General features: G+C 40.4%; 1 protein-coding gene across 8 annotated transcripts in view; it reads left to right on the forward strand.

Annotated features, from left to right (window-relative positions):
* DMD (dystrophin) overlaps positions 1–19174 on the forward strand; it is a 567421-nt gene extending 548247 nt beyond the window's left edge. For 6 of the 8 annotated variants that reach the window (XM_053931535.1, XM_053931545.1, XM_053931553.1 and 3 more), the window contains 2 exons: positions 3905–3997; positions 18409–19174. In XM_053931535.1, coding sequence (XP_053787510.1) covers positions 3905–3997; positions 18409–18506 — 191 coding nt within the window. In that variant the 3' untranslated portion in view covers positions 18507–19174. Of the gene's footprint in view, positions 1–3904; positions 3998–12079; positions 12112–18408 lie in introns of all 8 variants that reach the window. The other 2 variants (XM_053931582.1, XM_053931590.1) reach the window with 1 other exon arrangement.
* The last annotated feature ends 333 nt before the right edge of the window (positions 19175–19507 follow it).

Genomic DNA, 19507 nt, shown 5'->3' on the forward strand with positions numbered 1-19507 from the left:
TAATGTCCCATTTTCCAGAAAAAAATCCTTAAAGACAGAAAACACTTTTCCGTTTAGTTCAAATGAAATGAAGTAGATATTTGCAATGATCTTCAATGTTGTCTGGCTGTTTACACTTTGTGTCTTCATTATGATTCAGGCTTTGCTTTTGATCATGATGCACCCAGTAGCTTGGATATTTTGATATTAAACACAAAGCTCAGCCAGGGCTTCAGTTCTGAAAACAAATGCCGCTGAAAAGCTAACTGTTCTATTCAAACTGACTTTCAGTTATGAAGCATGACATGGCTGATTTAAATGTACATAACATTAATTATGGCTAAGAGACTAAATGTATGATTAGTCATCCCCATGTTATTTTTAATATGTTGTGGCTCAATCAGTAGGATGGAGCTGTCACTCACAGGCAGTGCTCATCTAGTGGCTTTTCTAAGTATAACATCAGATGTGATAATGAATATCATAAGAGTTGTGGAGTGAGGTTAAATAATAATATTCTGTAGCTGGAAGTTGGAATTATTATTTTGGTGCTTTTAGCAACTGCCATGTGGCACTTTCCTAATTTCCTGTCTGTTACAAAATTAGTAAGTATTTATTACCAAGTGGCAAGGATTTTCTGCTAGTAAAAAAGCAATCAATCTTTTCAGCATCTTTAAGAAAATGTACTTACATTACTTCAACAAGATGATGTTTCAAGTCTGATGATAATATTCAGCCTCATACAGAGAAATTTATTTTATGTATATTAGTGAGAGCTTTTCACTGCTATTAGTGAAAGTGTCAATGGCAGTGAGAAATTTAATGGGAGGGCACATTCTGCTGTGTCTAAAGTGCTGTTGTGGTGGGAAATGTAGTTTTTGAGGAGGCTTTTTCTTCCATTCCAAGTGTGAGCAATAATTTCAGCGTATGACAGTGTCAAACAAGATGGGTTCTGTACAATCTGCAATTAAAAATGTGAAATAAATAGTACCTTTAGGAATGCTGAAGTTGAAATCCTGGGGGTGAGAGTACAATCACAGGTAGCAGGAATTTATGAAAAAGGTAGAAATGGACCTTTCATTAATCATGTTACCAGTGGGGGAATATTTTGTTATGTATGGCATACACAGAGAACATAAAATATATTAGTAATAGTGTAATTTGCATCAGCTTTCTGGAGAAATGTCATGAATTTCATCACATAAAATACATTAATTAAAACACAATTAAAAGAAAAGATAGGAAGACAGTGTTTCTCAGCCATCTTACTAGAAGTCTTGTAGTTTTACATTTCATCCTTTAGTGAGACAAAACACAAAAATACACTTCTTTTCATTTGACTCAATATAAAATCATTCCCATTTACCTCAGAAGAGTGGATTTAATTGGTTAATAGAGTCATATAAGCTGCTAAAACTTTTTAAAGCAAATATTTAGACGTAAGCTGATTTTATTTGATTGGTTCGATGGAGCCAATATGTGGGAGGACAGTGAGATGTTATCAGTAGGATCATACTGAGACTCAGCAGAGCCACACTGCTGGCAGCAGGGAGTGGAGCTTATTAAAAGAATTACTAACCAGGCTAACAAACCACAACTAATTCAGTTTGTTAAGTGTCCTTTCACACCAGAAAGCTTTGCTTGCTAGGCTCAGAGTTTTCTGAAGCTCAGCTTAAAATACTCTTGAATTATGAAGGGAACCAGAGTGGTGGCATCAATAATGCTGCCATGCAGCAGCCATGTGCCCAGGAATGAGGGAGCCATAATTTTTGAGGAAATACTGAGGATCTCCAGGTGTCTCAGGCAATGAGGCAAGGTAGTGGTAGCTTTTGTATGTTTTTCTCTTTAAAGTTACACCTTAGTTGTTTTTTTCATTTGAAAACCCACTGCACTTTTGTCTTTCTGCTTTGCTGAGGAGAGATTGCTGTAGAAGTTGTTCCACCAGCAGTGTTTTGTTAAAAGCAGTGACCCACTCAAGCCCTTATTTACAAACAGAACTTGTCAACTTGAAGTACACCTGGGCAAGTGGAAAGGTTCTGCTTTTCTCCTCATGGAGTCCCAGTGGGAAAGTCCTTATCCTTGGCCTTTCTGCCACAGCAGGGTAGCAGCAGGGGAGGTTCTCTGAAGTGTATGAGGCAAGAGGCTGTTCTGAACTTTAAATTTGTTCAGGTACCAACAGAATATTTGAGATTCAATAAGCTCTCTAAACCTTTTGTAGAAATACAAATGGGGAAGGCTCTTCTGGGTAAAGAGAGGAGACTGAGCTCTGAAGGTATCTTTACTTCTGTCAAGTTGTTTGGCTGATGTCTTATTTTGTCCTTTACAAGAAAATGCTCAGAAAATATCATCCAAATAAGGAAAAAATTTAAAATAATGCATCTTAAATAAAAAACACAACATTTTTGAGGGTCGGTAGTGCAGCTTATATCAGCACTTATGAGGACATTTGGAAATTGGTACCTGTCTTCAGTTCTTGGCCAGGACAGCAGAACCACGGCCCTTTTATTGAGATCTTTAGGGTCAGGAGTCTTTCTTCAGGCTGATAAAATCCTCAGCCTGAGTAGAATCAGTGAGATCTCGCTCTGAGTTTTCACCTTGACATTCAGCAAAGGCTGCAAGGACATTGCTTTTTCTAAGACACCTCTGTCAGTGCAATGCTTGATGTGAAAGTAACTCATGGTGTGAGTTGATTTGTGAGTCCAGCACCACTCAAAAGCTGAACAAACTGCAAGCAGCCTCAGCAACTATTTTTAGACCATTAGTGGAATAAAAGAAGCTGATACAAAGAGCATCATTTATATGAATTAAGTGCTTCTTGCAGACACTCTATCTCACTTCTTGTGCTGGAGTGGGAGAAATCACTCTTGGTCAGAAATAATTCTTGTTAAACTCCCAGCTTAAATATAGGCAGCCCTGAAATGCTCCTTTCATATCCCTTTTCTAGGTTTTTCACTAGCATGGAGCACCTTGTCGTTCAAAGAATGTAAATGTTAACAGAAAATCAGACAGTTTCCTACTCAAATAGGGCACAACATGTTAAAATAAAGGGTCATTAAGTCATTTTCAAAAGAAGTATGTAACTCAGTTATTACAGCAGGCAAAATAGCTTTTATGTTTCAATAGAGATAAAAGACATTTAGTAAAAAAGGAGAATCTCACTCAAAGTATATACTTTAGGTTTGTTTTTTTTTTTTTCCCAGATGCTTTATTTATATAGGAGGCCAGGATCTGCATTAAAAACAACATATGAATTTCAGTTATATGAAACCATGAGCAAAAAAAATCCAGTAAAAATAAAATGTATTGAATTTCCCATTAAGCTGCTGCCCTATAATCAGGTTATAGAAATTATTCAGTGGGAGAAATGCATTTCGCTTTATTAAACTGCTGCTAAACCCTTTTACAGTACAATTGAGTGTTCTTGGAGCGCCAATCTGAGGCAATTAAACTGTCAGAAATATTAATACTGATGCAGATGAGAATCTGGGTTTCTACTGATTTGCACAGCTAGGCAAAGCAGTGCCAACATGAACCCAGCACTATCAGAAAGCTGCTCAACAGCAGCACTCACAACAGCAATTTCTTTTTCCATTAATAGAATAAGAGAAGCTGAAACGACAAGTGTCATTTATGGAACTAGATGTTCCTAGCAGACATTTTACCCTACTTCTTTTACCAGAGTCGATTTCTTAAATCCCTTTTCATGAATTAAAATAGTGTTAATTGTCTCAAATTCCTCATTTAGTTTCCCTTAGATCCTTATAAAGAGAGAGAACAGTAACAGTCAACAAAATTCACCTTTGAAATTTTTATTGTACACTGAGCAGAAAATGTGTCTGAGTGAACAGCCTTAGCTTTGAGGAGGACTTGGCAATACAAACTGTTAGCACAGGCTCTCATCCAGTGGTGTGGATTTGCTTTGCAGGTGAGGATGAGCTGCTCAGCCCTCCCCAGGACACAAGCACAGGTTTGGAGGAAGTGATGGAGCAGCTCAACAACTCTTTCCCCAGCTCCAGAGGTGAGCACTGCTGCCTGTGGCAGATGAGAGGGAAGAACATAAAAGTGTTTTCTGTTCCTTGATGTTTTCAGGGGGTTGTGTTTTGGTATCAGGCTTTTTGCTGCTCTTTGTTTTCATTTCAACAATAGCTTTAAGGAAACCTGTCTTGCTAAGAGTGGAGGAGCAGCCTGTTCCTCCTTACCTTAAGCTGCCTCCACAGGTAGCCCTAGATATGTGGATGAAACAATGTCTTTGTGAGACTCTTTCTTCCCCAAGTATTTTTTTTGCTTCCCTCTTGCCATGTTCCTTTTTTCACAGCTTTCCTTCTTTTTAGTTGATCCCCTTGATGATTTATTTTTAATACATGTCTTAGCACATTTTCCTTCTGTCTGTATCCTTCTCCAAGACTGTGGTTTGAGGTAATATTAGAGTTCTAAGTCTAAGTTCTCAACCATGGAGCCCTCAGATCCAGAGGCATGGAGGGAAAACAAGTGAGGTGCTTGTTTGTGCAGCATAGGCTGCACTTGTTCATACAGCCACAGCCTTTCTTCCAGTGTTTCCATTTCTCTCATTCCTGTTGTTTGCTAAATATAGGCATTTGTATTACCAGAATTTATTTGTCCAACCTTTTTTCATTTAAGCTCTTTTCTGAGCCCAGAAGAAAATACTCTGCTGCCAAGAAAAATGGCTGAGATTCCAAGCAGGAGATGGGAAGTTTGGGATGTTGGCTGTAGCTGTGAAAAGAGGCTCAGCCACTTGGCAAGAGAAAGCCTGTTGTAGATGTCGTGCTTACTACAAAAGCCCTGGTATTGCCAGCCTGATAAGTGGATTTCAAGGGGCATAGACTTCCTGCAGGGCCCTTGCACAAGAGTCACAAATCACCCAGGGGTTCTTCTTTAGGAGATAAATGCATAACCATTGTACTAAACTTTCAGTGGAGTCAGGTTTTCTCCATCCTTTGCTTTCAAAGCAAGTTCAGCTCTCACCGGAAACCATCTGTCAGCAGTGGGACAAAAGTCAATATAAACTGTGTAAGATCTCATGCTATAGATCAAAAGATGGAATCATTAGAAAGATATCATTGAATAAAGTCTAATACAATAAATTGACAAGGTGCAGTCACCTCCACCTCAACATTATGTAAAAAATCTTATGTCCAGCCCTCATTTTGCCTAGATGATTGCTATGAGAGACAACAGATGAAAAGTCTTCCTAATATTGCTATGTAGATTAAAATGGACTTATTTTTAAAGTTGCTGTGTACACAAGGTTACAACAGTGTTTTCTTATTAGTGACCATCATTAGTGTAAATATGTTGTTGCATAGTCACATGTGTCTAGATGTAGGTATCCCATGTGTGAAAATACTCACCAAATGTGATGTCTAATTTGTATTCATAGGTGATGACCCTGTAAGTGTTTCTTTTTAAAAACAAAACTTAGTTTTCAGTGAAATAGGAGCAATATATAAAACAAAATTTAATGAGATATTTGAAATAGAGTGCTTCATTTCCTGTCTAGAATAAATTGGTAGAGGTCAGTCTCTAGACATCACCTACTGGTCACTGAAAATAAAAAATGTTTCTTTTTCTTATTAGTGAAAAATACAAAGCTTCATGAAACAAATGGAGAGAATATAAAATCTAGTAGGAAAAAGAACTGAAATTGATAAGATTAGATAATATTTTAATTTTGTAAATGAAGCTGTAGATTCAGATTTTCATTCTCAGGATGCAAAATGTGGTCATTTAGCTGGAGAGAAAGAATGTGTTCCCTTATTTTGTTTCTTCATTCAGTAACTGTCTTGAAAACATAGTAGATGATCACAAGCATCCACAATAGGTATTGCAGCTTATGTACTTCCCTGTGTGACTAGCAGCCATGGAGAACAAAAATACTCTCTAGCTGGATGGAGGGCTGTGAGCAAGGAGGGGACACAGCCTTTGATGTGAGCCCCCCTCAGCCAAGCCACGAGAGGAGCTCCTGGTGCAGCAGCAGGAACAGGCACAGCCCAGCAGAGCCAGGCTTCCCTCAGGACTTTGCTTTTAGGTCTTGGCCAAGGCACTACCAGGCTGAGCCAGAATCTGCCTCTTCCCTTCCCTTGGGCTACACAAAAAGATTAGTGCAGCTGGGAGAGAAACTTGTTCAGTTTCTTCGGAATTGTACCAGGTTTTGGCTAAAGAGATTAGGACTTCAATTATGTTTCTCTGTTCTGCATGTATCTTTTGATGTATTTGCATGAATGCCAGGTTAGTGTAATTCCTTTTGGCTGAGGTATAGGAATGGTCAGGCTCTCTGTAAGAAACAGTTTGTCCTAAAGCCAGTACAAGTGGATTTCCATTCATTAGCTGATAGAGGCTGCTGAGAGCTCATGTAAACTTCTGTTACTGTAGTTTTCTTCTATTCCCAATTTAATAATTCAGTTATATTCAACTGATACCTGCATACACAAAGGTTACATCTGACATCTGATGTGCTGCAGCTTCATGTAGACTTTCAGTATGACATGAAAGATGCTGTGGTCAGTCAGATTCCACAGGCATCAGGCATCTCTGATTTAAAATTTTCAAGACTGCAGGAAGAAGAAAAGGAAGCAGAGTTGATTGGTCTCAGCAAACTCCTGAATCAGGAACCTTTTTGCTGTTGAGAGGTGTAATCTGTATCTCAGATCTCTAATCTTTAACAAAAGATCAAAGTGCAGTTGCAGAAGAGTGAAAGCAGTTTGGCAAAGCAGCCTGAGAAGATGGCATAACGTTAAGGACTCAGGCGTAGTGCAAGTGAAATTTTATTTCTTTCCAGTACAAGTTGGATTGAATCTCAGGTTACAGGTGTGAATACCTATCTCACATAGATGTTCAGAAACAGAAGAAGCCCTAACAAGCAATAGCACATGTCTATAAAAAATACTTTTGCTTATATTGATTCTTATTAAGTAAAATAAAAAAAATTGTTAGATACCAGAAATGCAGTTGTCTCAGTCTGCCATTCAGAAATAGGTTGTGATAGAGGAGCTGAGGGAGCTGGGGTTGTTTACCCTGGAGAAAAGGAGTCTCAGGGAAGACCTTATCACTCTACAGGTGCCTACAAGGTGAAGATTGATCTGTTTTCCCAGGTGTCTCCCAAGTAGGACATGGTGAAACGGCCTTAAGTTGTGCCAGGAGAGGTTTGAATTGGATATTAGGGAGAATTTCTTCAGGAAAAGGGTTGTCAAGCATTGGAACAAGCTGCCCAGGGAAGTGCTGAATCAACAGCCATGGATGTATTTAAAAGACATGTAGATGTAGTACCTGAGGACTTGGTTTGGTGGGGGCTCAGCAGTGCTGGGTTAACAGTTCAACTCAATGGTCTTAAAAGTTCTTTCCAACCTTAATGATTTTATGAAAAAATGTTTTCTTTGTGGCCTATAAAAATAAGTGTGTTAAATTTCAAGCTAAATATCAGCATGTCACAGCATAGGGAGTGGCAGGCCTTTTGAATCAGGGACATAATTCTGGGTGTCCTATTGCCATTAGAATAACAACAACTTGGAGGAGTTCAGAACAATATGACAAAAGCGAACAGAATTTTGAAGGCTTTGATTGTCAGAAAAGTTCAGAGCTGAGCAAGCAGTGAAGAGAGAAAAGGACTGAATTTCTATGCTCGGGTGCACATACGTGTAGTTGAACATCACAGACATATTCAGCCTAAATATTGTCCAAAGCACCTGAAGAGTAAGACTTGCTCAGATTGGGAAATAGTTTACTAAAGTGAATAGTGGCTCTTATTTTGGAATTCTGAAACAAAGCAATAAAAAGCAAGAGTAATTGTCACTCACCTGGAGATTTCTTAAGATTATCTTTTTCAAGCTTTTGTTGCACAGAGTTGTTTTTAAAAGGGCATCAAGGCTTCATGACATCATTTTGAATGTATTTTAGAGAAACAAGTGCAAAACAGATTGTATCATGGACCTGTACAAGCAGACCTCATATGAAACAACCTATTTACCTTATACCTTTTATAGGGCTTTTCATTTGTTTGTTTCTTCAGTTTAACCTTTTGGCAGTCCTTGGCATTTCCTAAGGAGAACAGGACTTTCCTCCTCCTTGCCCAGCTGGCTGTTTGTGCCAAAAGCTGTTTCATTTCTGGAGAGAGAAATTCTGCTGAATACCTGATGATTGCTGTCCTTAAGGAATTTTTCTTTCCTTTTAATCTAAAAGGTTTCCCATCCACTCCTCTTTTACTTTGCTGCTCCCAGCAAATTCACAACTGCTGCAGCTGCTTCAAACAGATGCTGTGCTAACTCAAAACAGATGTCAAAGCCAGAGGTCTGACATTTAGTGGAAATCTACCATTAAATGCCACCTCAGTGGTTTATTTGACCCTGCTCAATAATGGGCCACAGAGGAAAACATTTTCACGCCGTGTTTGTGCCCAAACTACTAAATCTCCAGGGAATTGGTTCACAGTTAGAGAATAAGATTGGCAGGATTTTCAAAGCCAAATTCATCTATCCTGCAGCACTGAGGATGAACAAGTTGCACTGCTTCAGGTGGCTCTCATGGTGGACCAGGCTGAGTTTTGTAGTTATGGTTTCATGGCAAATGCATTCTGTGAAGGAAGCTCAGAGAGGTATTTAGGGGCAGAAGTTCTTGAATTAACTGAAGCTGATGAGAGAGCTTCACAGATTTGCAAGGCTGGGCCCCCTGCTGGGAGTTAGTAAAGAAGTGGGAGCCAAAACTGGTTAGAAATCAGACCATCATGGCTTAAAAGAGCTAAGAGGCCATGACATAATGTGAGAACATTTGGACAGAGACTGGTCCTCACAATTTTGCATGGTATTGCTTAACACAGTTGTGGTGTGGTGCAGTAAAATGACAAGATCCCACAGCAATAAATGAATGGCACTAAAAATAGCACCCTTTTTTAGGATTTTATTTTTATCTCAGTCACATTAAAACACACCAGTCACATTTTCTCCTCTCACTTGTCCATCAGCCAGGCTCTATCATGAATGGGACTAATGTCCCTAAGTGGAACTAACAACTTTCAGCACTGCAAATAATGCAGTTTCTCTTATTCTGACAGCAAAATGTCTCATGATGCAGACTTTTCTTTTCACACTTTACTGAGTCAGTGAAAGAGTACCCTGGAGTTACTGTACTGTGGAGTATTCTGGAAATACTCTTCATTTGAAATACCCTGGCCTCTCCTGGATTGTGTTACCTGTGGTCCTGCATCCCACCACAGTGAGCCCAGGTGACTAAGATCCCTTACTGCTCCCCTTTTGCTCAACAGAACTGATCTGGCTGAGCTTCTCTGCAGATGGGACAGTGGTGGGGTGGACTAGGTCTTCCCTGTCTTACAATGCCCAGTTCTGGTGTAAACTGAGAATACGGTAATGAATTTAATAAAACTTCAACAGATCTTTTTTTTTTTTTTTTTTTTTTTTTTTTTGAAAAAAAGGCTCTTTGCAGACCTAGATCTCCCTTTTGTGCAGCCTGTCCCTTTCCTGAGCTCAGTGGCAGGGGCAGTGCAGTAGTTGCTTTCTTTGTGTTCTCTGTTTTCACCTGGATCTGCAGAGACTCCTGCATGAAGTTTTGGTGGTGCCTCTGCTTTCAGGTTTGATGTGGTCACTTGCTGTGTACCTTTGCCTGTGATGCAATGCCATGTAGCTTTCCAAAAAAAAAAAAAAAAAAAAGAAAAACTCTTCTATTTTGTAAGGGCAGGAAATGTTGATTTGTGCAGAAATAATAGATAATTAGGCACCCACAGATTGCGTATCAGTATTTGGATGCCTTGCAGAACACACAGAACTGTGGCAATATAGACAATCTTCTTCCTCTGCAATTTATGCCAAACCATACTCCTTGCCTTAAAACTTAGAAACAGGCACTCATTCATATGCAAAGAAGAAAATAACGTAAAATCCATTAAACCCTTTTTAATCTTCCTCCAGAAGAAATTAGCTGTTGCTGTAGTAGTGTGGATCTTTGCTGCATTTAACAAATTCTAGGGCTGATTACTCACCACAGACTGTCCTCACCAGCTGTTTTTTGTGGTGCTGAGCTACCCCAGTTACCTTTAAATGCATTCATTTTCAAGCAGAATCCAGTCTGTCTCATGTAGATTTAAATTAAACACTGTGTAGCTTCAGTTGTAGGTGCTTGTGCAGACAGGAAGGGGTTTTTTAAGAACTCCAGTATTTTGCTTGTAGGCAGTTCCTTTTCTCTTCTTGACCCAAGCTAAACTGTGGACCCAAGCTAATCTCTTGCTGGGTCCCATTCCTGCCCCGGGACTCCTTCAAACCAAGCTGTACTATGCTGCAGTTTCTGGAGTCCTTAAGCTGACCTAAACCCTGGGGCTCTTCCTGAGAAAATGACCAAAGTGTGCAATAGATTTTGTATCTTCCTTTCCAAGGATTTTCTGTTACATGATTGATATTGGTGAGACATTCTCATCTCCCCTTTTGGAAATCATTTTTTAGGGAATTCGTGATTCCTGATAAAAGTGCCAGAGGTCTCAGGCTGTGCAGACACACATGTAAGTCCCAGAAGGTTAGGCAGGCCTGTGAGGTGGAGTCCTTAGAACTGAAGTGACACCTCTCTGCACCAGCACGTGTGGCACGGACATCACTGGAGTTGAGATTTCACTGAGGAGCAGAATAAAAACCCATGTGCAGAGCATGTTCTTATTGAACCTATTGCTATCATTTTTAATAGGAAGTGTGCTACTGGGGAGAGGGAGAGGGGCAGGAAGGGACTAAAAGTTCCTCTGTTCTGTAAATGGTAACCTCTGCTGTCCAGGCCTTCAGAGGCTGCCCCAGCCCTTCCCATTGCCTGGAGTTTGTCAGACCCATGCTGGTCAGTGATGCCATTCCTTCCTCTGCCCTCTCCTTCTCTCCTGTACTGCCTCTGCTCTGTCTTGCTCTGCTGTTGGCCCTTGTTCTGCAGCTTGTAAAATACCCATAAAGCTGTTTATTGCCTCTCTTCTCCTGCAGTCTGCCAAAGAGCAAAACCCAACAGCAATTAGGTTACCATTATGCTGACTGGTGTGTACTCCCATATGTGTCTGTCTCTCTCCCCAATGTCCCACACATCGTTTAAAATTGCATCATTTACAGCAGCTCTGGGGCAAAGATCATCCTGCATCATCTGCTGCAGTGACTTTCTCACTAGGACTGCAAGCGTGGCATGGCAGAGCTGCCAGCAGTGTGACAGTGACAGTGGGACACTGCTTCTGGAGACAGCGAGACTGTTACTGGCTGTCTGGTGGAAAGGTGGACAAAGGGGTGTTTCTGCTGTTGAGTAACACCTGGCTTCCCTTTTCTGAAAACAAATATGCTATGAGAAGTGTTTGAGAAGAATCAGCATGATCAAAGTATGGCTTCTGTGAAAGCTTGTTAGGAGCATCTTTGCAGCTAAACTCATTATTGACTCCATTTTGGTAATACCTAAACATGATAAGATACTTTCTCTTTTTTCCTTTTTTTACTTGAACATTTTTTCTATGCCCCCTCGGTTTTACCATGTTTGCAGGTCAGCATGTTGCAAACATATTTTGCAATATATTTATCCTGAATGTGAGCATGTTGCATTCCAGTGTACTTCTGTAGGTGTAAAATAAGTGTGTACACATAGGCATGTATATCAATGCATACCTCAGTGTATGTAGGCCACAATACAATGTAAAGTGTCTGGGTAAATTAATTTGACATGGGGGGAAAATGTTTTTACCACTTAGACTGAAGTACTAGAAGTAGTTCAAATTTGGTAAGTACTCAAATTTGGTAATTAGGATGCTCAGAAAGTGAGTTCAGATCTTGTCTGCAGTCCTTATTCTCAACTGACAGGTGTGTAAGTTGGTGTAAGTAGTTTTCTCAAGTGTTTTTGAGAGGTTAAACCAAGCCACAGGTTACAGAACTGTTGTTGAATAAATCAGCTCAGAATCATCAGTGAATTTCAGTGCACTTTTGGTCTCTGTTTAAGCAGAAATGCATTTTTAAATGTTAAATTGATAAATGGAAATTGAAGTGTCTTTTACAGTATAAAATACATGTTCATGTGTGGTTTTTTTTTTTCCCTTTCTTTCTGATAATTATTCCACTTCCTCTCTCTGTTCCTAAAGGAAGAAATGCCCCTGGAAAGCCAGTGAGAGAGGTTAGTGAGACGCAGGCTCACTGCCATGGCTTCTGTTTGTCACAGCTTGCTTTCTGTGCCCAGCATGTGTGTGACACAGCACGGGGTTGCTTGGGTTTGGTGAAGGGTGGGGGTGGTTTTATTTTGCTTTGGATTTTGTTTGGTTTTGCTGAGTGCATTCCCCATGTGTGCTGTAACAGTGGTGTACCTCTCAACTTTCAGTGGAGACAATGTCAGCTCAGGGGTCTGCATTTTCTTACCTGCTCTAGAGGTGGAAAATCAGGAATGGGGAGGAGAAAATAATACATTGAAATTAAGCCTCTGAATGATAAATGTTGTCAGTAAATATGCTGCTGTCATTGACTTATGTTCTGTTGCTCTTGTGTGTAAGCACAACAGGGAGACTGGGCTCTCTTGCTATTCTGCTTACAAACTCACAGCTATATTTATATATATGTACCAGTATACCAACCATCATCTCCAGATTAAATAGTTTTTTTATATTTCTTTAGAAATATGAGAGTTGAGAGGTATAAGAGAGTCAGGTTTTTTAATTTCCTGATGTACTATTGCAGAAAGAAGAATGCTACTAACATTCACCAGCTTCACAGTGTTGCATTCAGCAATGCAAATGGGCTGTGGTTTTCACTGTGCACTTTGGACATGGTTGGTTTGATGCAAAATAGGTTTTGGAATTTGTGTGTCGCTGCTCATTAATGGAGGAAAGCGTTTTGCACTGTGTTGTCACAGCTCCTTTGAAAGCATTTCCAGAGAGCCTTGATTTTTCCTCTGTGAAGCTGCTCTTCACCTCCCAACCAGATACAGCGTTTGAAAGATGAATTTCTAGTGAAAATTATTATTAAAGATAAAATATTCAGAGACTGCCTGAGTGCAGTTGCAGTAGCTGTGAAATGACCTTTTCTGCATAGAAGACATTTGGTGTGTATGAGGCAGGAATTGAAGGGTAACTTGGTTTGCAAACCTCTGCTGGTACAGAGGGAGGGGCTCATGGAAACTCTCTTAACAGAGCTGCTGTGAACCCCCGGTCTCTGACAGGGTGCCCTGGGAAAGCCAGGATTTGTCCTGATGTGGTGCCTTGATATACAGAGGTTCTCTGCTTTGGCTGTAGGTGCTGAGGCAGTTTCAGCTGCTTCAAGGTATAAGACCTTTGGTGCAGATTAAGTCTGTCCTCGAATGGCAAGTCCTCTCATATGGACCAAAAAAGGGTGCTTGAGATGGCATCAGCAGACTGTACAAATCCAGAAATGTAATGGAAAATACTTCACATTGAGCCCTGCTTGTTCTCAGCTCATACACTCTGAGAGCTGTTCTCCCATTTAGCAAAAACAGGTCATTGATTTCCACTATCCTCATTCATATTCATGCTTATTACTCAAAAAAAGCTTCTTCTGCAGAGGGCATACTTGATACAAGTAATTAACAAGAAAAAAAAAATTAAAATTGGCATGTTCTACCTGATCTGATTCCAGCAGTTTAACCCTAAAAAATTGACTTCAGTGAACTGCTCTGTACTCTCTGGCTGAGTTTGTGCTCACTAATGGTTCCAGAGGGACCTCAGTAACTTGGAGAGCTGAATATAAAATGCAATTGTCCACCTGCTTATGAAGGATATGAGCTATGGTATAGAACAGCTTCTGCTTTAGGTGTGAGTCTGTACGTGCAAAGGCAGATCCCGTGGTTTAAAACCCACCTGGCCAGGTTTTGATTCCATTACTCACATTTGGTTTTGTCTTTGTGTGTAATCCCATGGATTTTGTGGCATTACTCAATATGAATAAGGGTATCAAAAACCAAGTCACCAACAGGAAGGATTTTTCTTTTGTCAGGAAAGGGGTAGAAATCTCTTCTGCTAGAAAAGGCCCTGTATTGTGTTGGGATTTCTCAATTTACTTTCCGTCCACTCTTTCAAGTCTGAATCTTCCACATTTATTTTTCTGACAAGCTGTAGTATAAAATCGGTATTCTGTTACTGTGCCCACACCCGTGGGCCTTGATTCCATTAGAGTCTCTGAAGCAAATTCAGCAGATGTGAAACACATTCAGAAGTGACCAGAAGTGAGGTAGTTAGTGTCTGCAGAAATAGGTGTCTTCTGCTTCCCAAGCAAATGGCAGCTGTGGATTTTAGACTGTCCATGTCCATTTTGAGCTTTATTGCTGCATTTCAAAGTGTCTACTAGTTTTTTTCTTACATAGCAGCATTTTTCAACCTTTCAATGCCTCAAGCATGGCTAAGACTTTCTCAGTTTTAATGTTAAAAAAAAAGAAGAATGAAATTAATGCCTTCTTTGATAGCATTACTTTAGAAATATGAATAATAATGGAAAGTTCAGATTTTTATTTTTCTAAGTGCTTTTAAGACAGTATTTCTCTCATTTGCTTCTTAATTAAAAATGTCAATGTCCTACATTTCAGTAGTACATTTTCAGTACTAGAGAGGGCATGTGAGCAGCATTCAGTGGCAGCAGCAGAGCCCTGTGGAAGCAGTGAACTTAAACACTAATTTAGGTACAGACGTGACAGAAGGGGGTGCACTCATTGCACATACAGTACCAGGAAATCATCATGTCCTTTGTTCTCAGCTCTTTGCAGTCTCAATTGACCTGGCTATTATTCCCATGTCCAGGAGAAGCAAAAATCCTGCTGGCAGTGCAGTGACACCCAGCTGAGGGTCTGCCAGTTGTGTGGCTGAAGCACAGCCACCACCTGCTCCTCTGGCCTGTCCTGCCATCCCAGGGCTGTCCTGGAGACCGTGGTCCCCCTGCTGCTGCTGCATTTACAGTCCAGCTGTCAGCACAAACTGCAGTCAGCAGTGCTTTGTGGTCATATTCTGAGCTCTAACCTCTGATGGCTCTGGAGAAGACACAAGTGTTCAGTTTTAGCAGAGGAAATTAAGACCTGAGCTGGAGGGGGAGTGTGGATGTTGTAAGGGAGAGGGAGCTGTATCTCCTTAATCACTGCAGCATCCATCTGGGCAGCTTTTGAGGAGGGAAATCAGATTCAAAGCATGGTTATTTCAAAAATATTATATCAATTAACAGGCAAAGAAAAAAAGTGCTATCGGACATTTCTGTAATTTTTAAATATTAAAAAGTACCTAGGGATTCATGGATCCATAAGGACTTCTAATTGCCTGAACAATGTAACAGTTTATACCTACTGTGGCATGTGTCTGAAAGGTTTTGTGTGTGTGGTTTTGGTTGAAGTTACTCTTTCTAGACCTAGCTCTTTTTTAACAGAACAAAATAGTATTAATTTCTAAGGATACAGTTTAGCAGTCTGGGTTGTTCTAAGCCTACAAAAGGGTGATCAGTCTTCCTGCGAATGAGCAATATTGAAATCCTGAAGAGCCCTGGAGTTTTCTAGAAATAACAGATCACAGCAGATCTGAATGTGAGCCCATCACCCCACAGGCAGCCTCTCACAGCTGACTACCCAGTCACAGCATTGCTCTGGTTTTACCGGAGGGGAGTGTTCCCATAAAATCATGGAGTTCAGTCAGAGTTTCAGGTGAGTAGAGCAGCTCAGCAGCTCAGCTGGTTTGCACCAGCATCTCCCATATGTTCTTCATTTCATATGGCTTTGTCAGATTTTCACTTCTGATGGTATAAGTTGCTGGATTGATCTCAGTCTGTGTGATGCCAGTGACAGAGATTATCCATTACAACTAAAATAAATGTGGTAGGATACATTTACTTTAAAATAAACTATGTTTTGACCAAAACTTGGCAGGAATCTTTCATACGCAGTTACTTGTCATGCTGATGAGGAAATTACAAGGTTTTGCTTCAGATGAATAGGATGGCTATACATTTATGATGTATGGATGAAACTGCTGATTGATGCATCTGTTTCTTTGCACATTAGTGCAGTTAGCAAACTGTCACCAGATACCAGAACCAAGTATTTTTTTGTATTCCTGTCTGGCAAGCTGAGTCACAGCACAGCTTACTGTCTAATGGGCAGCTTCTTGAATAGTTCTTGTTTAGATTCAGCTTAGTTTTGTATCATCAATGCTAAATTAAAAAAAGAACTCCAACAATCTTAAAAAACCTAGTATTTGAATGTAGAGAGTGGTAGTAGTTCCCCAGAAGAAAAAAGCTCCTGAGGTTGCTCAGCATGGAGAAGAGGCTTTGGAGAGACATTTCAGTACCGTAAGGGGGTTTATAAAAGGGAGGGAGAGGGACTTCCATGTGGGCAGATAGTGATAGGAGAACAGGCAGTGGTTTTAAACTGGAAAAGAGCAGGTAGACCAGATGTTAGAAAGCAATTCTTAACTGGGGGTGGTGAGACACTGGCACAGGTTGCCCAGAGTTGTGGATGCCCCACCCCTGGAAGTGTTTGAGGCCAGGTTGGATGGGGTCCCGAGCAGTCAGGTCTTGTGAGTGGCATTCCTGCACAGGGCAGGGAGGTTAGAACTAGATGGTTCCTAAGATCCTTCCAACCCAAACCATTCTATGGTTCTCTGAATAGTTCTAAGGTAATTTTTTTTTCTATTCCATAAAAGCTGCTGAACTGAGATCACTCCAGGTTCTTACTTACTGTAGGAATGTCTACAGTGCATGACTACCACAATATACAAACACTGGGAGGAGGATGGTGAGTCTGATTTTCCCCACAGGGAAGGTTCATTCCTGCTCCAGTTGTGTCAGCAAGGGAAGCCACAGTGTAGGTGCACAATGGTCAGTCAGGCTCCAGCATGTTACAGGTAGGGACTGAATGAAAGGTGTATCCTGGATGTCCTGGTCGTGTCCTTCCCTTATTTAGGTGTTCCTTCCTCAAGGACCATGGTGAGGACTCAGCATCCAGACTAATGCAAAGCATTTCTGAGAACCACAGTTGTGGGCAGATGGCATTGCACTTTGTGTGTTTTTCCAGATAAATATTCTATCACAAGTGTTCCCAGAGAGTAAATCAAACCCCCTCAGGCCAGGGTGACATGAAATTTTATTGAGTAATACTTCACTTATAAATGTTCAGTTGCTGGCACTCTGCAGCGTGGAGACTTCTTGAGTTGGAGATCACATGCACTTTTTTGCTTCTAAATAAATCTTTCTTCAGCGATTATTTTCTAACTCCTCTTTTAACTCATTTATGTGTTTGGCCTCAACATCAGCCTGTGGCGATGAGTTCAGTAATACAGTTATGTGCTGTGTGGAGTATAATTTCCTTCTGCTTGTTTTAAGACCTTCTGTCTGCTCATTCCTTCTTGTCCTTGCAAGAAAATCTTGAACACTCAGTCCTTGGTTTGGATGCTTATTTTGTACGGTGGCTAGATCTCGGTCATGTTCCCTCTTCAGTCATATTTTTTCAGGAGGGAGACTTCAGGTAAGGTGCAGCTGTTTAAACCATGATGTCTCTGTCTGAGGTGCCAGAGGGCATTTGAGACAGTCATACAGGTCTGAAATCTCACACAGGACTTGCAGGAGAGAGACGCTTTCCTGAACAGCAGTGGGAGAGCAGACAAGGCATGCCAGGGGCTAAAATGGCAGTTTTTGGCAATTCAGTCTCCCCATCCTTGAGTTTATTTGGTCTTTAATTGTGATGAAGCCCTTTCTTACCACCCATTACCATTTGCTGCACTGGTGACATGAGTGTGAGAAGTAGCAAGTTTCATTTCCAGAATGGTACTGTGTGTTTATTCATCACTTCTGTTTGGGAGGTTGTGGTTATACCATCTTAGGACTTCGGAATGGTTATGAGTGAAGGGAAATGCACAAGTGAACACCTGCATAGTAGTAAGCTGGTAATTGTGGCATCTTTCTTTGTGCTGGACTGCTCTCCAAAAAGGAAAGGATATTTTAAAAATGATTGAATGAAATGAGTGGCTTTGTTTGGTCCTCATTATATCTATCTTTGCAGGTATTCTGCTGAGACCTCTTGGCTTTACAGATTTAGTTAATTACTGCTGATTTGTTTGTTTCTCTTTTTTTCCTTGATAGAACATTGGATGTTCAAACACTTTGCAGCATCAGTCAGAAACTCTTCTGTGATGTCAGTGGACTTAACTGTTGCTTTTGGTGAACATTGATAATGATGAAGCTCCATCACCGGGGGGGAGATGACTTATTTGCAGGCTGGTTTGCCATAGCTATTCAAGCCAGTGTTGCTGTTAAATGCTGTGCAAACCTGGCAGCTTTTGCTAATGACAACCTGTTGGACTCATCCAGGAGACTTCTGGAAGTCTCCTCTGGGGATGGCAGCGAGCGGCACACTGAGAACGACGGATCTGTGATGTTTTCCTATCCACATGCTACCATGTCCTCTTTGTTTAATTTCCTCTTTGACTTTCTTTTTCAGGCCACAATGTAGGGAGCCTTTTCCACATGGCAGATGACCTGGGAAGAGCGATGGAAACCTTGGTGACCGTGATGACCGACGACAAGGTGTTAGAATAGCAAGATGTGTTTTACAACTTCAGGCGTTCCGCATGGTTTTTATAATATTCATACTACAAAGAGGATTAGACTGTAAGAGTTTACAAGAAAACAAATCTATATTTTTGTGAAGGGTAGTGGTACTATACTGTAGATTTCAGTAGTTTCCTAAGTCTGTTACTGTTTTGTTAACAATGGCAGGTTTTACACGTCTATGCAATTGTACAAAAATTATAAGAGAACTACATGTAAAATCTTGATAGCTAAATAACTTGCCATTTCTTTATATGGAACGCATTTCGGGTTGTTTAAAAAAAATTTATAACAGTTATAATGAAAGATTGTAAACTAAAGTGTGCTTTATAAAAATAATTGTTTATAGAAACCCCCTTAAAAAAAAACCACAAAAAAATCTACTGAGGCAGTGCATTTGTTTAGTATCATTTCAGCTCTGTAACAGTATCAGAGAGATTCATGTCCTGTGTTCTTTTCCTTGCCTATCCAAAAGAAAAAAAAATGAAAGTATTTCCTGCAATGATAACAGAATGGCCACCTTATATTTCTCATTGGTTTTGTCTGACTAGGGCTGGCTTAGAAAAAATAACCAAAAAACCTGAACTTCCAATGAAGGTAATTACCTTTTATCTTTCCAATAAAATTAAGAATTACATGACTTACTGTCCTGGTTTTGGACAGCAACTAGCAATTACACAGCTAGTTTGCAATAATTAAATGAAAGAGCACATTATATGACAGAGCCTGCAAAAAAAAAATCAATTAAAAAAGAAAAAAACTCAGAAGAAGGAAGGAAAGGAAAGAAGTTAACGACCATCCTGTGTGCCTGTTTCCTCTGCTGACTAAATTCCTGGATACTTTTAGTAAAGGAACACAGACATTGCCCTTACTGGTTTGAACCCTGGGGCTCAGCAGGTGTGGGGACAGTTCTCCCCCCACTGTCATCTTTGCTGCAGAGGAGAGAAAAGAGGGAGATGCTCCCCCAGCCCCCTGTGGGGTTGGCTTCT

The sequence above is a fragment of the Vidua chalybeata genome, chromosome 2 (assembly GCF_026979565.1).
Source record: "Vidua chalybeata isolate OUT-0048 chromosome 2, bVidCha1 merged haplotype, whole genome shotgun sequence".
In the NCBI taxonomy this organism is placed as follows: Eukaryota; Metazoa; Chordata; class Aves; order Passeriformes; family Viduidae; genus Vidua; species Vidua chalybeata.